Source organism: Schistocerca serialis, chromosome 2 (assembly GCF_023864345.2).
Source record: "Schistocerca serialis cubense isolate TAMUIC-IGC-003099 chromosome 2, iqSchSeri2.2, whole genome shotgun sequence".
NCBI classification, from domain to species: Eukaryota; Metazoa; Arthropoda; class Insecta; order Orthoptera; family Acrididae; genus Schistocerca; species Schistocerca serialis.
This window is the reverse complement of record NC_064639.1, coordinates 704,245,481-704,268,007: the sequence shown is the minus strand read 5'-3', so window position 1 is coordinate 704,268,007 and position 22,527 is coordinate 704,245,481. Positions and strand designations below refer to the sequence as shown.

Genomic DNA, 22,527 nt, shown 5'->3' with positions numbered 1-22,527 from the left:
TGGCGGAGAATCTGGCGCGACGCATGGGGCACCTAACACGTTGCTTGTTTCGCCTACGGGCTCTTCTGTCTGGGCACCTTCTAACCATATACAATCAGTGACGGTTGTTCTCATAGCGTAGATGATAGCACACGAGACTACTCAGCCTTTGGCTCGGGTTCGATCCTTACTATCGTCCCATGTCCAATTTTTGTATCGCTCTGTCGTTCCGTTTTAGAAAACCAAACGAAGAGCCGCTTCAGTTTTCCCTGCGATACGGTTAGATTGACTACCTTCAATGCTAATTAACTCGGAAACAACGCAACGTATTGAATTTTTTTCATAACGGTTATTTCTCAGCACAATCTACCCTACAACACCCTTACAATACTGTCACTGTTTCTGATGCCGCCGCTGTGGGCGAGCGGTTCTAGGCGCTTCAGTCCGGAACCGCGCGACTGCTACGCATGAATGTGTGTGATGTCTTTAGGTTAATTAGGTTTAAGTAGTTCTAAGTCTAGGGGACTGATGACCTCAGATGTTAAGTTCCATAGTGATCAGAGCCATTTGAACTGTTTCTGACCACCCTGTATGTTCAGAGTACAGTCTAGTTGCCATACCGCAATGAAAGATGTCCAATACGCATGAATGCTTTAAAATGCCATGGTTTTATTTTATGTCACCGAAGTTTCTACTTAGAATTTATTTTTTAGCTACTACATTGCATCTACTTGAAGCAACAGAATTTGTTCCGAGAGAAGTAAGATTTACCCATCGCGCCCGTAATTGTTCTAGCGAAATTATGTTTTTATAGAATTTTGTGTTACAGTGAATTTTAAGTCAAGGGTTTTTTAAATAATGTTATCAACGTCATCTAATATGTAAAATATTACTAGATAGCACTGTTACAGGTAGGATTGCAATAATTGTTAGTCATGTACACATGAGCTACTCACGACGGTTATTCTCGCCTAATCCAGCGCAGATTTTATTTTTCAATTAATTTTTTGCAGGCCAGTCAGTGTGTTGTATTGGGCATTGCTTGCGCTGTACACACACAGTGCCCTCTGTAAGAAAGTTACCAGAATTTAACTCTAGAACACTAAAGGATGGAAAATGTTACATTGCCACTAAACCATCGTGAAGTTTACTACCCCACATTTTATTCAAAGCAAGTTATAATTTATAGGTTTTGCATTAAATACACTGCTTGACAATTGCTAAGCAGCAGAGACAAAGTTGAACAGATATAATCACACGACTACATAAATACAGTAAAGACGTAATAGAGGTATAGTGGTATATTTATAACGAATATAACGAAAAATGCTACAAATTTCGTCACATGGGAAACCAGGATGATAGATATAAATAACGTTCATGTTGGACACAGGCCAGACTCCCAACCTAAAGGTCGATATCGGACTCTCAGTAAGGAATATGCCATCCTCCGGCACTAATACACGATTTGTACCTGTTATTTATGTTAACTATCAAACTGTTTGTTGAGGAGCCCTTGGAGAATATTATCCCACTCCTCTATCAAGCCGGTTTTCAATTCTAGCACGGTTCGTGGAGAGGGTGTTCATTGAGAAACACGTCTGCGAAGAGCATTCCAGACATGCTCTAGGTAGTTTAGATCCGAGGGGTACGTAGGCCATTCCATACGGTCAGCGTCTTTATATCCCAGTGTATCCGACACCGCAGCGGGCGTCCATCGTCGTCCATATACAGAAAGGCTGGATCTACGACGCGTCGAATACAGAGCAACATGATTCAGAACAATCTCTCTGCAATACCGCTATGCTGTAACGATACCTCGCCCAAAGTTGTGCAGCGATTTTCGGTCAAGGTGCATGGTGAATGCCCGCACCATAACGCCTAAGCCATACCGAAGATGTTCATGAACGCTCTGAGGTATGTAACGTGTTCCCCTCCCTCACTACACTAACTGATGGCCAGAAACACTTGCCTCAGTGAAGCGGGATTCGTCGGGGGACATCACTCAGGACCAGTCTTGCTTACCCCAGCTATCGTGTTCCATACAACAACGAACTCTTTCTCGACGATGGTGCGGTTAAAGTGGGATGAATACGACAGGCTTCCAAGAATACAAACCAGCCTGATTAATCGCTACGAAATGGCCCAAGAAGAGACACTTGTACTGATAGAGGTTGCAACTGCAGTGATCTGCCTAGGAGAGAGATGCTGCTTTTCGCCACTGGGGCCACGTATCGATCCTCTTGGGCTGTGGTGGTCCCTCTACGACCACAGCATTGTCACCTCCAACAGCCTTTTTTAATCGCGAGATGACACTTTTAGACATACCCACTACTGTTGCCGCTGTACTGCCACTTTTCTGGCTTAGAGCCGTCCAACTGCTCGTCCACGATCGTAAGCACTCGAAGAATGTTTTGCAGACACGTTGTCGTAACATACGGAATGGCGCACTAATCTGTTCCACAACACCCTCCGTCAAAAGCTGTACTGCATGAACTGTCGACTGCATACAGGCCGGCCTCTGTGACCGAGCGGTTCTAGGCGCTTCAGTCCGGAACCACGCGGCTTCTACGTCGCATGTTTGAATCCTGCCTCGGGCATGGATATGTGTAATGTCCTCCGGTTAGTTAGGTTTAAGTAGTTCTAAGTCTAGGAGACTGATGACCTCGGATGTTAAGTTCCACAGTGCTTAGAGCCATTTGACTGCATGACTGCATGCGTTCGTGCACAAGCTTACCCTGCATTTAAAACGTCCCGTCCTTTATATTTTCGTTTACTGTCATTAGTCGGGTGTTCCGCAGCAATTATCAGTTCTTCTGCAGCAAATGGTAGGCGTTCCTTAGCAAGTGTCTTTTGTTCCTTCTCAGTTGTCAAGCAGCGCATTTACCTACCAATGTTAGATCTCCAGTGGTATGTTACATACCAAATGAAGTACAAAATGTCTTGTTTTATACCGTAGGCTTTAGTAATCAGTTGGCAAGTTTTATCAGTGAAGTTCACATTATTTACACCCGATAACCATGACATGTTAATTTATTGTTTTTGTGGTACTTTTACTTGATAAGAGACACACGAATTTTTTCTAACGTTCCTTTTCAGCGTAGTATGCAACAAGTAAGTGTGTAGTGGTGGATTCTATTAGTTTATGCTGCATATATATACTATTTGTCCCCCCATGCCGGCCGGAGTGGCCGAGCGGTTCTAGGCGCTGCAGTGTGGAACCGCGCGACCGCTACGGTCGCAGGTTCGAATCCTGCCTCGGGCATGGATGTGTGTGATGTCCTTGGGTTAGTTAGGTTTAAGTAGTTCTAAGTTCTAGGGGACTGATGACCTCAGAAGTTAAGTCCCATAGTGCTCAGAGCCATTTGAACCATTTTTTTTGTCCCCCCGTGAACCATGGACCTCGCCGTTGGTGGGGATCTCCGGGTGGGGACTACTCAGGAGGACGTCGTTATCAGGAGAAAGAAACCTGGCGTTCTACGGATCGGAGCGTGGAATGTCAGATCCCTTAATCGGGCAGGTAGGTTAGAAAATTTAAAAAAGGAAACGGATGGGTTGAAGTTAGATATAGTGGGAATTAGTGAAGTTCGGTGGCAGGAGGAACAAGACTTTTGGTGAGGTGAAAACAGTGTTATAAATACAAAATCAAATAGGGGTAATGCAGGATTAGGTTTAATAATGAATAGGAAAATAGGAGTGCTGGTAAGCTACCACAAACAGCATAGTGAACGCATTATTGTGGCCAAGAGAGATACGAAGCCCACGCCTACTACAGTAGTACAAGTTTATATGCCAACTAGCTCTGCAGATGACGAAGAAATTGATGAAAAGTATGATGAGATAAAAGAAATTATTCAGATAGTGAAGGGAGACGAAAATTTAACAGTCATGGGTGACTGGAAGTCGATAGTAGGAAAAGAAAGAGAAGGAACCGTAGCAGGTGAATATGGATTGGGGGTAAGAAATGAAAGACGAATCCGCCTGGTAGAATTTTGCACAGAGCATAACTTAATCATAGCTAACACTTGATTCAAGAATCATGAAAGAAGGTTGTATACATGGAAGAAGCCTGGAGATACTAGAAGGTATCAGATAGATTATATAATGGTAAGACAGAGATTTAGGAACCAGATTTTAAATTGTAAGACATTTCCAGGGGCAGATGTGCATTCTGACCACAACCTATTGGTTCTGAACTGTAGATAAAAACTGAAGGAACTGCAAAAAGGTGAGAATTTAAGGAGATGGGACCTGGATAAACTGACTAAAACAGAGGTTGTACAGAGTTTCAGGGAGAGCATAAGGGAACACTTGACAAGAATGGGGGAAGAAATACAGCAGAAGAAGAATGGGTAGCTTTGAGGTATGAAGTAGTACAAGCAGCAGAGGATCAAGTAGGTAAAAAGACGAGGGTTTGTAGAAAAGCTTGGGTAACAGAAGAAATATTGAATTTAATTGATGAAAGTAGAAAATATAAAAATGCAGTAAATGAAGCAGTCAAAAAGGAATACAAACATCTCAAAAATGAGATCGATGGAAGTGCAAAATGGCTATGCAGGGATGGCTAGAGGACAAATGTAAGGATGTAGAGGCTTATCTCACAAGGGGTAAGATAGATACTGCCTACAGGAAAATTAAAGAGACCTTTGGAGAAAAGAGAACCACTTGTATGAATATCAAGAGCTCAGATGGAAACCCAATTGTAAGCAAAGAAGGGAAAGCAGAAAGGTGGAAGGAGTATATAGAGGGTCTATACAACGGCAATGTACTTGAGGACAATATTTTGGAAATGGAAGAGGATGTAGATGAAGATGAAATGGGACATATGACACTGCGTGAAGAGTTTGACAGAGCACTGAAAGACCTAAGTCGAAACAAAGCCCCAGGAGTAGACAACACTCCAGTAGAACTACTGACAGCCTTGGGAGAGCCAGTCCCGACAAAACTCTACCATCTGGTGAGCAAGATGTATGAGACAGGCGAAATACCCTCAGACTTCAAGACGAATATAATAATTAAAATCCCAAAGAAAGCAGGTGTTGACAGATGTGAAAATTACCGAACTATCAGTTTAATAAGTCACGGCTGCAAAATACTAACGCGAGTTCTTTGCAGACGAATGGAAAAACTGGTAGAAGCCGACCTCGGGGAAGATCAGTTTGGATTCCGTAGAAAAACTACAACACGTGAGACAATACTGACACTACGACTTATCTCAGAAAATAGATTAAGGAAAGTCGAACCTACGTTTCTAGCATTTGTAGACTTAGACAAAGCTTTTGACAATGTTGATTGGAATACTGTCTTTCAAATTCTGAAGGTGGCAGGGGTAAAATACAAGGAGCGAAAGGCTATTTACAATTTGTACAGAAACCAGATGGCAGTTATAAGAGTCGAGGGGCATGAAAGGGAAGCAGTGGTTGGGAAGAGAGTGAGACAGGGTTGTAGCCTCTCCCCGATGTTGTTAAATCTGTATATTAAGCAAGCAGTAAAGGAAACAAAAGAAAAATTCGGAGTAGGTATTAAAATTCATGGAGAAGAAATAAAAACTTTGAGGTTCGCCGATGACATTGTAATTCTGTCAGAGACAGCAAAGGACTTGGAAGAGCAGTTGAATGGAATGGACAGTGTCTTGAAAGGAGGATATAAGATGAACATCAACAAAAGCAAAAGAAGGATAATGGAATGTAGTCGAATTAAGTCGGGTGATGCTGAGGGAATTAGATTAGGAAAAGAGACACTTAAAGTAGTAAAGGAGTTTTGTTATTTGGGGAGCAAAATAACTGATGATGGTCGAAGTAGAGAGGATATAAAACGTAGACTGACATTGGTAAGGAAAGCGTTTCTGAAGAAGAGAAATTTGTTAACATCAAGTATAGATTTAGTGTCAGGAAGTCGTTTCTGAAAGTATTTGAATGGTGTGTAGCCGTGTATGGAAGTGAAACATGGGCGATTAATAGTTTGGACAAGAAGAGAATAGAAGCTTTCAAAATGTGGTGCTACAGAAGAATACTGAAGATTAGATGGGTAGATCACATAACTAATGAGTAGGTATTGAATAGAATTGGGGAGAAGAGGAGTTTGTGGCACAACTTGACTAGAAGAAGGGATCGGTTGGTAGGACATGTTCTGAGGCATTAAGGTATCACCACTTTAGTATTGGAGGGCAGCGTGGAAGGTAGAAATCGTAGAGGGAGACCAAGAGGTGAATACACTAAGCAGTTTCAGTAGGATGTAGGTTGCAGTAGGTACTGGGAGATGAAGAAGCTTGCACAGGATAGAGTAGCATGGAGAGCTGCATCAAAGCAGTCTCAGAACTGAAGACCGCGACAACATACTATTTGTTTTTACTTGAACGTTTTCTAAGCAATGTGTAATATCTAGGTGTTACAATCTTCCTCTGAAAAATATAATTTCATACTTATTGGAACTTAGGTCCTGGGTTCTAATATATCCGTCTAATGCAACTCGTGGTCTTGCAGTAACGTTCTCGCTTCCCGCGCGCAGGGCCCCGGGTTCGATTCCCGGCGGGGCCAGGGATTTTTCCTGCCTCGAGTTGACTGGGTGTTGCTGTGTCGTCTTCATCATCATCATTCATCCCCATTACGGTCGGAAGAAGGCAATAGCAAACCACCTCCGCTAGGACCTTGCCTAGTACAGCGGTGCAGGTCTCCCGCATCGTCCCCTACGCTCCTCGGAGTATGGGACCTTATCATTATCATCAAGCAACTCATTGGCTGAGTCTTTCATCCACTCCAAGACTGTCGCTTTGCAGTTGCTGTTTATAGCCATGTTCAAGATTTGGAACAAACGGATTTTTTCTTTTATTTAGCAAACAATGTAAAACAGTATCCACATCTATTTTAATGTTTTAACTACCGAACTGAATGTCGCTAACAGGAGCTAAACTGATACACCTATAACGATAACATAAAAGTGGATACCAGTGTCTTGCTCCAATTTACCGCCATTGTTGTTTACTACAAGGTGTCCAGCACAGGTGTAGAGCATATAAGTGTATTGTTAATGCGAGTGATAAAAGAACCGCCAGTTAAAGACAGCGAAAAAGTTGTTAGTTCGAAACTGCGTTATCTTTGCTTGTAAAAGCATGTACACCTTCTGAAGATGGGTACGTAAAAATCTGAAAGCAATTACAGAAGAAAAGTTGACATACTAAACAAGGTTGCTTCAGCCGCTCGCATCAAAGACCTAAAACATTATGACCACTTGCTTAAAAGTGTGTTGGTCCACATTTGGAACGTAATACAGCTGTGATTCGAGCATACATTCCACAAGTCTTTGGTATGTTACCAGAGATGTGAGTTAGAACAAATGACATTATTTCTGTTCTTTAGCAGACAATACGAAACAGTATCCATGATTTTGTTACTACCACGAACAGGTCACGCAGTTCCTGTATATTACAGGCCATCGGTTTGTGGATGCGAAACTGGAGGCTGATAAGGTTCATGTGTGTTTCATTGGGATCATATACGTGAATATCTTGACCAATAAATCAAAGTCAGTTTACTGACATGCTCCTCAAACCATTGCAACATGATTCTGTTCTCGTGCTGGAAGATGGTATCGCCGTCAGGAATCACACCAAAGCATGAGGCCCGCAATAATATTCACACAGTCCACAGCTGGCCTAGTGCCTTCGATTACTGTCGCAGGTTCCGTGGAAGCGTAGGTGAACATCGTCCATAGTATAATACTACCCTCACGACCCTGCTTCAGTGTCGCGGTGCATATTTCTCGTAAATGATTGAGTATGTGGACACAGCCTGGTGTAGCAAGGAAAATGATTCACACGGCCAGGACATTCGTTTCCATTGACGCACGGTCATATCTCTGTGAATCCGTGGCCACTGCGGTCGAAATTGACTGTGTCGTTGGATCAACATTGGTGTCGTCCGCTGCGGAACCCCATGCTCGAAAATAAGCGCTGCATGACACGCTCCGAAACATTTTTACCTGCACCATAGCTGAATACATACACTATCGTTAGATCTATTACATATCGCCGCCTATCCTGCTTTTGCAGGGTGGGGAACTAATTTTATTTTGTCAATTCATTTTGTGTAAGCCTGTCAACATGCTATTTTGCGCATAGCGCACACGCAGTGTGCAGGAAGGAAAACGTTACACTGCTATTAATCAATCATAAAGTTTACTGCTCCACATTTTATTCAAACGAAGTTATAATTTATAGACTATGCATTAGTTAAGTACCATTATTAGATCTCCAATTGTATGTTACATACCAAATTAAGTCCAAAAAGTCTAATTTTATATCCTAGGGAAATCGTAAATTTTGCAAGGGTTTCGTAATGTAGGGTTAAGAGCCTAATACATTTGTCAGTTGGCAAGTTTTATGCGTGAAGGCCATACTGTTTAATCTGATGACCATGACTTGTTATTTTATTGTTTCTGAGGTGAACATTTACTTTACAGGGGCCAAACGTTTTATTCTAATCTACCTTTTCAACGCAATACGTAAGAAGCAAGTGTGAACTCTTGGGTTTTAGTAGTATATCCTGCATTTGCTATTTTTGATTTACTTGAACCTTTTGTAACCAGTGTGTAATTTCTGTGTGTTACAATCTCCTTCCGAAGAATATAATTTTGTAATTGTCGAAATGTTAGTCAAGGGTTCTAATGAAACAGTGCTACGCAGCGGATGGCAGATTCTTTCATCCTCCCCACTACTGTTCTAAAGTATTACCTATTGCCTTATAAAGGGTGAAAAGTATTTAAACCGACAAGCTCTTGGAGGTTGTAGGGGACATCAAAACAAATGTTTTTCCCTAATGTCATTTTTTCCTATGAGGTGTATTTAAACCGGTAGAGGAAGATTTCTCTGGCGGCAAATTAAGTAAACCAACAAACACTTTTCCATTTTTTTATGACCAAGAGAGAACACATTAACACAACTAAATTTCAGTTACAGTAGATTTTCAAAAATGTCTCCATTGACACGTAAACAAAGGTTACACTGTCGGATCATGTTCTGTCTGACACGGGCAAAAACATCAGGAGGTCCTGAATTGTTCCCCACACAAAAAAGTGGGGATCGAGCAGGCCATGGTACAGGACCACCTCCCCTAATCCAAGTGTCTGGGAACCATCGCTCCAGGAATCGACGCACACGACGACTGAAATATGCTGGCGCCCCGTCATGTTGGAACCACATGCGTTGTCTTGTAGGGAGCGGGACGTCTTCCAGCAATTCTGGGAATGCTCTTGCGAGAAAATTGTAATAGTGCCTGCCATTTAATGGCCTAGGTAGCAGCTACAGCCCAATTAAACTGTCCCCAACAACACCGACCCACACATTAACGAAGAACCGCTCTTGATGAGCGCTAGTAACTGGGGCATGCGGGTTATCCTCACTCCAAACATGCGAAATGTGCATGTTGAAGATTCCATCACGCCTGAACGTTGCTTCATCGGTAAACAACACAGAGGATGGAAATGTAGTATGCATTTCACACTGTTCCAGGTACCACTGCGAAAACTGTGCTCTGGATGGATAATCAACTGGTTCCAGGTAGTGGACACGCTGTAAGTGAAATGGACATAACAATTGCTCTCGAAGGACTGTTCTTACACTCGTCTGATTCGTCCCCATTTTACGTGCAATTGCACGAGTGCTGATTGAAGGATCCCGCTCCACTTGCTGCAAGACAGCTTCCTCAAATTGCAGCGTTCTTACCGCGCGACGGCGTCCCTGTCCAGGTAATTTGCTATATGACCCGGTCTCATGCAGACGTTGGTACACAGCAGCAAAGGTCGTATGACGCGGGATACGGCGATTAGGATATTGTTGTTGATAAACCCGCTGTGCAGCTCGTCCGATGTGGTGCGCTACGTAGTACGCACCAACCATATCAGTGTACTCACTCCAGGTGTATCGGTCCATTAGTAAACAGAGACAATGCACTACTACACTGGTGGACAGCAGCTGCCTACAACTGAAGAGCGTAATACGCCCTCTAACAACTGAAGATCGTAATACGGCCTCTAACAACTGAAGAGCGTAATACGGCCTCCACCGGTTTAAATAATCATCATAGGAAAAAATGACATTACGGAAACATATTTGTTTTGATGTCCCCTACAACCTCCCAAAGTTTGTCGGTTTAAATACTTTTCACCCTGTATATAGAAAAACTTTCTTGAGGAATGTGTTATCATAAATGTCTTTTACGTAATATATTTAGCATTCACTGTAATGGCTTCAGTATTTTCTCCTTATTTAACAAAATTACATTTGTTGGAACTGATGTGTTGGCAGAAGAGCCAACACCGTGTTGCTAGAGGAGGCCGAAATGCACGCGTTTAAGCTCACGCAGACTGGCGTGAGCTCTGGAACAAGGTAAAGTAATTATAGTAGCCAAAAATAGTACATAGCTTCTGGAATACTTAACTTTAATCCATAATTGGAGAACATCGCTCTTGATGATACATAATTACAATCTCAATATAACTGGTAATGGCGCCTTGCTAGGTCGTAGCAAATGACGTAGCTGAAGGCTATACTAACTATCGTCTCGGCAAATGAGAGCGTATTTGTCAGTGTAGCATCGCTAGCAAAGTCGTCTGTACAACTGGGGCGAGTGCTAGGACGTCTCTCTAGACCTGCCGTGTAGCGGCGCTCGGTCTGCAATCACTGACAGTGGCGACACGCGGTTCCGTCGTATACTAATGGACCGCGGCCGATTTAAAGGCTACCACCTAGCAAGTGTAGTGTCTGGCGGTGACACCACAGGAACTTCCCTTACAGAGGAAAATATTTGGTTACATTTTAGTGCAGAAACGTATCTAGATATCCCATTAATGGATATTGTAAAAAAAGATAAGCTTCTGATTTATAAATAATTAAGTTAAAGTAATGTAATTTTAAAGAGAATACAGAAAACAGTTGTAATGTAACAGCCGATAAAAATCGTATATGCGACAGCCACATATTTGTAAGTTAAAAATATATCGTCATTTCCGATTACAGTGAGCCATTGTTGTTGCTTGCTGATGGTGTAAAGAAAATAGCAGTCTAATAATGTGGATGCTTATGAAGTTCCAACATAATGTAGGATTGAGGACATATTACTTGGATTAGCAAATTTTATTTTTTCTTCAGTTTCTGTCATAGTTGCGTTCAAGATTTTTTATTTGTGATAACTAGTTTCGGATTGCATTGTCTATTCAGAAACCATTGCCTACACACAATATATAGCTGTTAACGTAATGTTTAAAATTGTTTATATTCCAGAAGAAAAAAAATGGTTCAAATGGCTCTGAGCACTATGGGACTTAACATCTGAGGTCATCAGTCCACTAGAACTTAGAACTACTTAAACCTAAGGACATCACACACATCCATGCCCGAGGCAGGATTCGAACCTGCGACCGTAACGGTCGCGCGGTTCCAGACTGAAGCGCCTAGAACCGCTCGGCCACCAACGGCCGGCATTCCAGAAGAAAATTCCCGTTGTAAGATGCAGAGTTACAGCAAGAATTTAGTAGCCTCAAACAGTGGGCAGTACCTAACAGTTATAGGGTTAAACCGGTTGAACAAATTCTTCGAAAACACAAACGTATCAAATCACCAAAGAAAGAAGTGTAATTTATTAGTTTGCAGTATCACGGTCCGCTTACCCAGAAGTTAGCACCTGCCTTCCCTGAGAACTTCAGAATAGCTTTCCAGACTGCAAGGCATTTGAGACACAGGTGGAAAATTACTAGTAATATTAGAGAAATGGCTAAATTGGTTCAAATTGCTCTGAGCACTATGGGACTTAACATCTGTGGTCATCAGTCCCCTAGAACTTAGAACTACTTAAACCTAACTAACCTAAGAACATCACACACATCCATGCCCGAGGCAGGATTCGAACCTGCGACCGTAGCGGTCACGCGGTTCCAGACTGAAGCGCCTAGAACCGCACGGCCACACCGGCCGGCAGAAATGGCTAAGGTAGTGACGATAAGAAATGTGCAGCATCAAGTGTGGGTAAACTGAAATGTGGCTCATGTGCCCCTTTCTGCATTGACCAAACAGAGAGCAACTTTGTGACTGTGTTTATGGAGCATATTGGCCCCAACAACTTTTGGTCAGCACCTATGTAACATGAGTCATGTTTCCAGTCTCCGGTAACATCGAAAGTTCTTTGAAAATATTACATATCGCTCCCAAAGGATTGAAGTTTCATATTCTTGAGAAATTAGAGATTGATGAGAGTAAAATTAAGGAACCTGATGAAGTATTAAATGAACAGTCTATGTTCATATATATTGTTTATTCTGCCCCTTTTCAAAAAACAAATTTAATTCAACCTACACTTTTGTGGACGCGTCAACTATTATCTTCGCATACTTTCATATTTATAGCTAAATTTTGAACACGATTTATAGCCGCTTCAAACGTTTGATCACACCTCATTATGCCTTTGTATTTCTTGACGCTTCTTGACTTAGTTTTCATTAGTATATTATAATTGTTTAGTTGATTGTATTTGATGTCGCGAAGTTTGTACCTGGATTAGCACTATTTGATGAACAGCGGATGGATATCACTGCAGAGGCATGAAGCATGGAAAGCTCCGCAGCGGGTAAGCAAGACACATGTAGCCACTAGCGACCTACACCGGGTTCACTTTGATGTGATTATAACATGGACCTTCAGTGTACCACGTATTTTTGGAGGGAGCTTATATACTTGTCTTTAGAGGTTTTCTGGGCTAGAAGTTTCAAAAAGTCGATTTTTTCATTGTTTATTTCAATACCTTATATTATGGAGAACATGTGGGCGAAAACGTTTTGCCCGTAAACTATTGTATACAGTCGAAATACACCATCATCGGTACGCCAGCCCCGCGTCGTCAAGCGCCTACGGACGGCGCTCGGAGGCAATCGCACCTGTATACGAAGATCTGTCGAATGACAGTTTACTGGAAAGATGTGTTAGCGCGAACACTCAAAACTCTAACTAGTCGATAAATGCGCTGATTTGGACCCTTTTCCGAAAACATATATTCCGGTAAAAGAGTAGTCGAAATTGCAAACAATTTGGGTACAATTATTTTCAATGACGGCTTCATGGGACTCGCACAGAGAATGAATGTCATGAGCATTCAACCTGGCAGCATGGCGTTGTAATTTTGCAGAAGGCGCAAAGCGGACGGCCTTGTACGCTCAGAGCACCACGCATCTACGACCAGGAAAGAAGCCAGATCTGTGGCCAGGGAGGAAGCGGTGAAAGCGAACAAGATTTACGGCATCGAGGAAGGCGTACTGTATGCTCCAGGCATCGCAGAATGATGGCAAATCACAAAAAACCGTAGAATACCGTTTCTGAAACTTTAAAAGCGATTTCCTAAAAGTCAATTTTTTTGTTGCGTGTTTGGATTGCCGAAAAACAACTCTGTCGATATTGATGCCGCTTAACTATTTTTGTTGAGAACTGAACTGGCTATGATCGGAACCTATAAACGTTAAACAGTTTTTAAAACATAGATTTAATATGTATGTTTGAATGCCCAAATAAATCTATTTTTCTTGCTTTTTTCAAATAGCCGCCATTTTGTGAGGTACCGACCTAGCTACATTCATGTATTTTAATAACAGGAATAGAGATCAACATAAACATCAATTCCGCCCTTTTTATTGATCATGAAATCCACACATTGCATGTTGTACCACCATACAGCGAGACCTTCAGAGGTGGTGGGCCAGATTGCTGTACACACCGGTACCTCTCATAATCAGTAGCACGTCCTCTTGCATTAATGCTTGCCTGTATTCGTCGCATACTATCCACAAGTTCATCTAGGCACTGTTGCTCCAGATTGTCCCACTCCTCAACGGTGATGCGGCGTAGATCCGTCAGAGTGGTTGGTGGGTCACGTCGTCCATAAAGAGCCCTTTTCAATCTATCCCAGGCATATTGGATGGGGTTCATGTCTGGAGAACATGCTGGCCACTCTAGTCGAGCGATGTCGTTATCCTGAAGGAAGTAATTCAAAAGATGTGCACGATGGGGGCGCGAATTGTCGTGCATGAAGACGAATGCCTCGCCAATATGCTACCGATATGGTTGCGCTATCGGTCAGAGGATGGCATTCACGTATCGTACAGCCGTTACGGCACCTTCCATGACCAACAGCGGTGTACGTCAGTCCCACATAATGCCACCCCAAAACATCAGGAATCCTCCACCTTGTTGCACTCGCTGGACAGTGTGTCTAAGGCGTTCAGCCAGACCGGGATGCCTCCAAACACGTCTCTGACGATTGTCTGGTTGAAGGCATATGCGGCACTCATCGATGAAGAGAACGTGATGCCAATCCTGAGCGGTCCATTCGGCATGTTGTAGGGCCCATCTGTACCGCGCTGCACGGTGTCGTGGTTGCAACGATGAACTTCGCCATGCACGTCGGGAGTGAAGTTGCGCATCATACAGCCTATTGCGACGTCCTGCGGCTGCACGAAAAGCATTATTCAACATGGTGGCACTGCTGTCAGGGTTCCTCCGAGTCATAATCCACTGCAGCGGTCATCCACTGCAGTAGTAGCTCTTTGGCGGCCTGAGCGAGGCAAGTCATCGACAGTTCCTGTCTCTCTATATCTCAATGTCCGAACAACATCGCTTTGGTTCACTCCGAGATGCCTGGACACTTCCCTTGTTGAGACCCCTTCCTGGCACTAAGTAACAATACGAACGCGATCGAACCGCGGTATTGACCGTCTAGGCATGGATGAACTACAGACCACACGAGCTGTGTACCTCCTTCCTGGTGGAATAACTGAAAGTGATCGGCTTTCGTACCCCCTCCGTCTAATACGCACTGCTAATGCATGGTTGTTTACATCTTTGGGCGGGTTTAGTGACATCTCTGAACAGTCAAAGGGACTGTGTATGTGATACAACAGCCACAGTCAACGTCTATATTGAGAAGTTCTGGAAACGCAAAACTTTTTTTTAATGTGTGCACCTTGGTTTGGCGTTGTTATTGGTTGTAAAGCTGTGTGCACCTTCTTAATGATGGCTGTAGCCTTTCTCATGAAGAATATTATCCATCATGGGGATATGATCCTCGTATGATGTGCCAACTTTGCACAATAGCCACGATTATTATCGTTATTAAAAAGAAGAACCAAAAAGTTACAAGTTTTTTATATATTACTCGCTACTGGATGCATTTGTTTCTAGATTGAAAATTAATGCAATATATTCCCCTGGACGGAAGGCAGTATATTCCTCTGGGCGCAGTTAACATCTGGTATGCCACCATGGAGTGATATTAGCAGTATTATGTTGTGTATGGTCCACTTTAATCACTGTCAGTTAACATTAATTGTAGCCTGTTATTTCTCAAGTTTTGAAAGTTTACCCATTACAAATTTTTGTATATTTTCTTAAAATAGCGAATTAATGGTAGCAGGAGAAAAAATTAAGAGAAAAGTAGGCCAGTTCGCTCCGATATACACTCTGCAGGGCCCTCCAACTAGCTCCGGATTTTGACGATTTAAGTTGCCAGTTCGACATAATTTAGTACGAATCCCCCAGGAGAACATCCAACAACCCTATCAATCAATGCCAAGTCGAATAACTGCTTGTAAAAAGGCCAGAGGTGAACGAATGCGTTACTGACTTGCTCAGTTCCTGAAGCTAATCATTCAGTTTTTTTGAAAGTGGAATCATTCGTTTGTCTGAATATGGTCATCACATCTAGAGATTTCCGTCCTATTCAGATAGTACCTCCGTGGTGCGTCGTCTTTTTTTAATTTTTTTGTCTTATAGTGTATTTAGTCGATATAAGATCTTTACAGAAATGTTCACGATCTCTAGTATGTGGAGAATCTAGAAGTACGCAATGTATCAGAGAGCGACTTAGTCTGCAGGATTAGAGTATAGATGTTCGAAGACGAGGTAAGACGTAATATTTCCTACAAAATACCCGTTGTTTGCTGACCATGCCAATAAATTCAAATTTGGGCCAGTATGGTCGTTCGTTCTCCTAACGATTTACGTTCGGAATAGGAAGTGCAAAACTAATACCGCTGCAATACGTGACACTTCGGTGAACACGGTATAGTCGCTTGCGGTACGGATCTAGATACAGTTGCAGTTTCTCCCTAGACGTGTCTGTTCAGTACATCGAGAAGTTCTGTCTTTCGGCTCCAGGTTGTGTGGCCGTGGTCGATGCATTAAACTATTCCTTAAGGGTTTATGGTCTTCTATGGGAGCATCTTCAGAGATGAAGCATTGAGAATTGGGTAGAAAACTAGAGGGGGTCCGAATTTATAATTGTATTATGAGGTGAGAAAGCAGCACAGCACCTAAAGTGATGCCAGAAATGCCGACAGGTGAGACATAATCGATCGCTAGAATTTTGTGCGAAGTCGGCATGAATCTTTTATTTAATTCATTCCTTTTTTTCCTACTGTTAAAAATATTATGTTTATAAATTTCTATTGTATCTTCATACAAGTCAACGTGATAATCCGATGCCGTACTAAAACGCTCGTGAAATTTTGTGTCATGGTCTCCACACTGTAAAGAATGTTTTACCCGTCTGTCCAAAGTATTAGTTCTTCTTGTGATCATCTAAGGCGGTAATCCGTGACTCAAAAATCGTTTTAACTCTATGCTTTGCCCATACTTTTGCAATGCTTTCAGTAACTTTGTTTATAAAAAAATAGGAAAATTTTCTTGTTCGCTGCTGTTTCTCTTCATAAGCAATTTTGCCTTAGGAACATAATCATGTGCATTTGGCATCACGTTGAAGCTTCTACACAGCTGCTAGTGTCTCATCTCTAAGGATATCACCTGCACTCGGAGACTAAATGTCAGTGGATAGTTCTATTCATCGTTCACAGCCTCGGAGCCAGGAAGTGTTAGCGGAAGTAAACACTGACCATCAAAGCCGTCTTTATATTAGTAGGTCTCAAATTAATTGTCTCAATACTTCATTTTCTTGTAGATGGTAAGTGTATAGCTGTTTATGACAGTGGACACAAGTTGGGAGCCGCAGACCACAAGGTGGCTTGCAGGATGTGAATGGTTTGGAGGTGAGGACTGACCTGCGTGGCGGTGAAGGCGGACATGCAGAGCAGGAAGGTGCTGACCAGCAGCTGCAGCGTCAGCGCGGGGGCCGCCACCTCTTCCACGCTCTGCACGAACCTGCAACGCACACCGGGAATTTTTTAAAAAAAGAAAAAAAGAGCTATCTTGACAGCGCAGGCTCTCGAACAATAGCCTGCCGATCTCAGCTAGAATGTCTCCCTTTTCACTCAAGGTCACAGTGTTCGATTAGCACATTATCTAGCGAGAAACCATAACAATAAAGAAATACGGTTCATGTCATTAATTTAAGTTTATACGAACATTTGAGAGGACTACTGTCAATAGGAGCTATCCTACTTATATGGTAAAAAAAGTTTTTGGATTGTTTGGCCAGCTAATTTGCCGCACGGGGTAGCCGCACGGTCTTGGGCGTCTTGCTACGGTTCTCCCGGTCCCCCTCCGTCGGAAGTTCGAGTCCTGCTTCGGACATGGGTTTGTGTGTTGTCCTTAACGTAACTTAGTTTAAGTTAGATTAAGTAGTGTGTAAGCCTAGGGACAGATGGCCTCAGCAGTTTGGTCCCATAGGAACTTGTCACCGCCAGCTAATTCCTTCTGTTAATCTGTGTTAGTAAGTAGTACATCGCATCTTCCATATAAAGCCATATATTCATCTGTTTTACCAACACCCCTCCGAGCAGACCTTACAACCCATGACCAGGTGGGCCAGCTAGCCAGCTATGAAATTCCGCTGCCAGGGCCTTAATATTGCCGAGATAGCAGAGCAGGGCGCACGGGGTAGCCGCGCAGTCCAGGGCGTCTTGTCACGGTCCGCGCGGCTCCCCGCGTCGGAGTTCGAGTCCTCCCTCGGGCATGGGTGTGTGTCTTATCCTTAGCGTAAGTTAGTTTAAGTTAGATTAAGTAGTGCGTAAGCTTAGGGACCGATGACCTTACCAGTTTGATCCCATAAGAACTTACCACAAATTTCCAAATTTTTAGTAGAGCAGACATCAATTCGCTACCGCCTTGAGGTGAGCTACCTCATGCCTTGTCCTGCGCTGAGACACTAAGTCCCTGTATGACCAGAGGTAGGATCCGACCGTAACAAATGTGGGTAAATCTCAGCCCAACCACACCAATATGTTGTCTTCGGCTGTTACCGACGCCGAGATGTGTTCCACACCACACATAGGCCGACGTGGGTCACATAGCCTCGACTTCTCCAGCCACCGCTTCCGCTAACTGCTGGTCTGTGGGCCGCTCCGAGACCTAATGCTGCCAGAACCTGAAATACAGTCATCCAGCTGGGTCCACCTCCAGGGTGACACCAATCAGCCTCTGGGCTCCTCCAGAAAAATAGTTGTTTTGAAGTTTATTATCTTTTCTGATTACCTTGAATACGTGTCAAACATTCGTTTTCTACTAATACTTCGTTTTACTCAGATTCATTGACATGTGAATAATTCCCCGTGGTATTAGGCCTCTTAAACGTGAGCTGCTCCAACTTAATAAACAGGTTCGGGATGTAACGGAACGATATACTTGATAAAACAATGCTCATTTTGCATTCCTCACTAGTCAGCGAAACGTAAAGGATTCGAGTAGGCTGCATTGTTTATAGGAGGGTAATACAGAGTGTTGAACATTTTCCTAGTGCACCAGAGAACCATGCGGGTATGAGAAATGCTTGCAGCAAAATTTATTTTTTCCTGACGAAACCACCGTGTCCTCAGGCAATGGAGCTCAGACTTACTCGACCACCCTATCACGGGCATATATAGGTGTGTTGATGATAGCCGTAATTAAACTGGTATATCATTAATATTAATTGAACTCTGAAGAGTATACTTTCCATGGCAAGAATTGTGTACTTTTTCAGTGCTCGTAATATTAACCTTACTGGCTGAGTGGTATCATGTTGCTACAGTTCAGATGGGAGGCGCTGTACTCTGGGTCTCATTCCACGGGCAACGCTTGGACAGTTCCGGTGTCCTCTGGAAGAGCTCTCGAGTTCTGGCTAAGAGAAGATCGCGGTATTTCAGTATATATCCTTTGCGAGATTCATTCTCCTTTCATTCAGAATCAGGTCAATTCATTCATGAGATTCATGATAATATTAACTTCAATGTGATACCTTCAGTGATAGGGGCCATATACTTAGACTTCGTACATCCGTATTTAAACTGGATGATGGTGGGACATCAGCTGGTACAATTTTTATTAAAAATGAAATTCCTCCAGCTGTACTTGAGATTTCATATTTATTTGGCTATTAGTTTCGACGTTGCGTCAACGCCATCTTCAGGCCCGTACACTTTGATGATATCAACTGTGTGTGGCTGAGCACTAGAAGTCCGTGGTGAAACAAATGCGTGCTCCACATGGATGGTGGGCAGTAAATATCACATGCTTAGAGTCTTAGATCACAACTGAATACTTGAACTTTCGGTTGTCTTAAATCAAATGATGTATCTTACGATTAAAACTCTGACTCAGTATATTTATTTCCGTAAGACATTCCCGGTGTCTACCTCCGTTAAAGAGCAGAATACTGGCTTCGGCAGTACATATGCTAAAATTCGAACGAGATAGAAAAGACGACGTTGTTTTCGCAAAACACTGTTGAATAAGATTAGAGAACCGGAATTTGAAGTTGATTGCAGAACGATTCTATTGCATTTCGCGCAAGAACCACGAAGATAGAGAAATTAGGGCTCGTGTGGAGGCATATAAACAGCTGTTTTTCCCTCGCTGTGTTTGCGAGTGGAAGAGGAAAGGTTCAAAAAATGGTTCAAATGGCTCTGAGCACTATGGGACTTAACATCTGAGGTCATCAGTCCCCTAGAACTTAGAACTACTTAAACCTAACTAACCTAAGGACATCACACACATCCATGCCCGAGGCAGGATTCGAACCTGCGACCGTAGCGGTCGCGCAGGAACAGGAAAGGAAATGACTAGTAATAGTTCAAGGTTTCTTTCGCCACACAACATACAGTGGCTTGTGGAGTATGTATGTAGATGTAGACGCAGATGTAGATGTAGCATCAGCATGGTCCCTGTACAAGGATCACACGCACAGTCGTGGACGGAAAAAGAAGAGAAAAGAATTGAAAGGAAAAAGAAAGTATGAAGAGAGAGAGGAAAAGTAATACAACAAGTCTACATAAATAATAAAAGAAATTAAATTAAAAAAGAAAGGAAAAAACAAGAAAAAGAAGTGGTCAGCATGGCTGATTGCCATGCGGAGGACATGTCTAATTGTCGGTACTGCTACGAATTTTTGCTGTAGGAAGGCTGGAGAGGATCCTCTTAATGTAGTGATGCCAACTGAGGAGCTACTTTAGTGAGAACTTGGCGGCTCCAAGGTCTGCAAAGCCGGCAGCGGCCGGGAGATCGGTGTGCTGACCCTATACCCACCCACACCGCTACCGCATGACGTCATGTGGCAGATGATGCCGGTCGGAATCTCGGGGCGCTCTGGGCCTGATCGCGGAGCTACCTTTCCTGTGGTGATCATCCTGACATGAAAATTTGTGTTTCTTCAATGTCTTTTTTAGCACTCAGTATTGAGTCTGCGGCTACTGAAGACATGCACAGGATCTGCAGTAGCTTGGAGCTCCACGGCTCTTCCACCACCGCCCATACACTGTCGCGATCGTACTGGGTTGTGACTTCGAGAGTCCCTGTCTGGATCGCTTGTTTCGATTGCGTGTTTGTCATGAGAGGGACACAAACGACGAACAGAGAACGTTCTTGCGGTTCAGCTCATCTACTATCCTTGTAATGCTGCCGTTATTTGACCACTTTGATTTCACGCATGTTTTAAAAAGACGCACTTGCGAATTTAGGAACGAAACAACACTTCGTTTTTTCGAAATGTTTTATAGTAGCATTTTGCAGCTCACAGGAGTGATTTTACACTTACTGTCTTGTTAGTCTGTTTCTCTAAATGTTGCGACCATGTATGTACTTTATCCAATACAGTTTCTTTAGAGTATTCATAATTTCTCAATCCATTAACTATACAGAACCCAAACTTCTTTCATAGACGAACACAAAGTATGTGCATTTAAAAAAGCGCAAGTCACTAAGGGAGATATAAAACTTATCCAGGCGAAAGAATTCAGGCATTAACTCCTCTGAAAGAAAAGGCAACTGAGAGATAAGATTTGCTGAAGCTGTTTATAAGACCTTTCTTGTGGAGTGCAGAAAACTACTTCTCAGAGACACTGACCATGGGAAAAAACGAAATAATTAAATTAGAAGATTTTGAAACGTAGTTATGGCGGCGTGCACTACGAATGCCATGGGCCGATAGCGTGATAAAGACAGATTTTGTAAAGAATAAATGACAAAAGAAGTAGTGTGCAAAGTGCAAATAAAAGAAAGCATTGATTATCTTCTGCGCGGCTCACAATGGTGTACCGATGTTGCTGAGAGGAAAGGCGAAGGAATAAGAGCAAGAAGAGAAGATTCATAGCCCAGTTTATGAATGTCATAAATGAAAGACGAACGTACTGCCAACTGAACACAGCCTTGCAGAGAAAGCATCTGGGAACCCATCATACTGCCAACCAACCTTAGGGCTAAGTAGTTGTAATTTTGCTCTAAAGAAGTATATTTAATGTACAAAATATTAGCATTTCCGCATATGCAGTTGTTGAATGACATGCGTCCCGAGTACCTCTGAGCTACTCGAGCAACCTTGGCCCTAGCTAACACACTCATACGATAGGGTCTTCCAGCTAAGCTTTTTACGCCCACTCTGGTCATTCATCTTTGGTCCTAATCGTCTTTTAAAATATTAAACGCAACAATACTGAATAACTACAAAACAATTCTTAGCTAAATAAGCCCTCTCACTTATTTGTTGCAGCAGCAAACATTTTTGATACGTTTGAGGTGTTCGAAGCTACACTGCTGTGCCCATATGTCTCAGATGAATCAGAGGCCCCGCGTATTCCCTATCAATTTGTTTATATTACACATCAGATTTACCGGGTGTATAAAATGGAATCATCCGATTTGGCTCGTCTATATTTCTGAAACTAGTGGACATAAACAATGGATTCTGTTTTTGATGAACGGGAAACCGAAAAAGTTTTGAGCCGTGGTAAAAACTGCTGTTTTGAAGAGTGCGCCGCAGCGCGTAGTGTGAAGCAGTCGCCCTCCGTTTCTGGCGGTGGCGCCGCTGTGGCAATCGCAGCTTTGGTGTCTCCCTCAGGTGGGAAAGGGGAAAGGTTACCTGTTCACGTGCCTTTAAGGGGCGCTATGAGCACGCGGGTCGGTCGGTCTGGGTGAGTCTCTCGTCCCCAGCTTGCTAGTCTGTCTCTCGTCCGCATTTGTTAGGCAGTTAGTGTCTGTCTGTCGTTCGGAGTGCTAGTATGTCTGTCGTTCGGATCAACCTTTAAAGCCGGCAAAATGAGAGTCTTTCCACTCCGCCAGTAAGAGAACTCAGCTAGTGGTCGCCCGGTCGG

At 43.0% G+C, this 22,527-nt stretch overlaps 1 protein-coding gene across 1 annotated transcript in view; it reads right to left on the bottom strand.

The window, feature by feature from the left end:
* Positions 1 to 22,527, bottom strand: part of LOC126455671 (odorant receptor Or2-like) — a 141,433-nt gene that overhangs the window by 67,587 nt on the left and 51,319 nt on the right. The window contains exon 5 of the mRNA XM_050091442.1: positions 17,068 to 17,167. Within this exon, the coding sequence (XP_049947399.1) occupies positions 17,068 to 17,167 (100 nt within the window). The remainder of the gene's footprint in view (positions 1 to 17,067; positions 17,168 to 22,527) is intronic.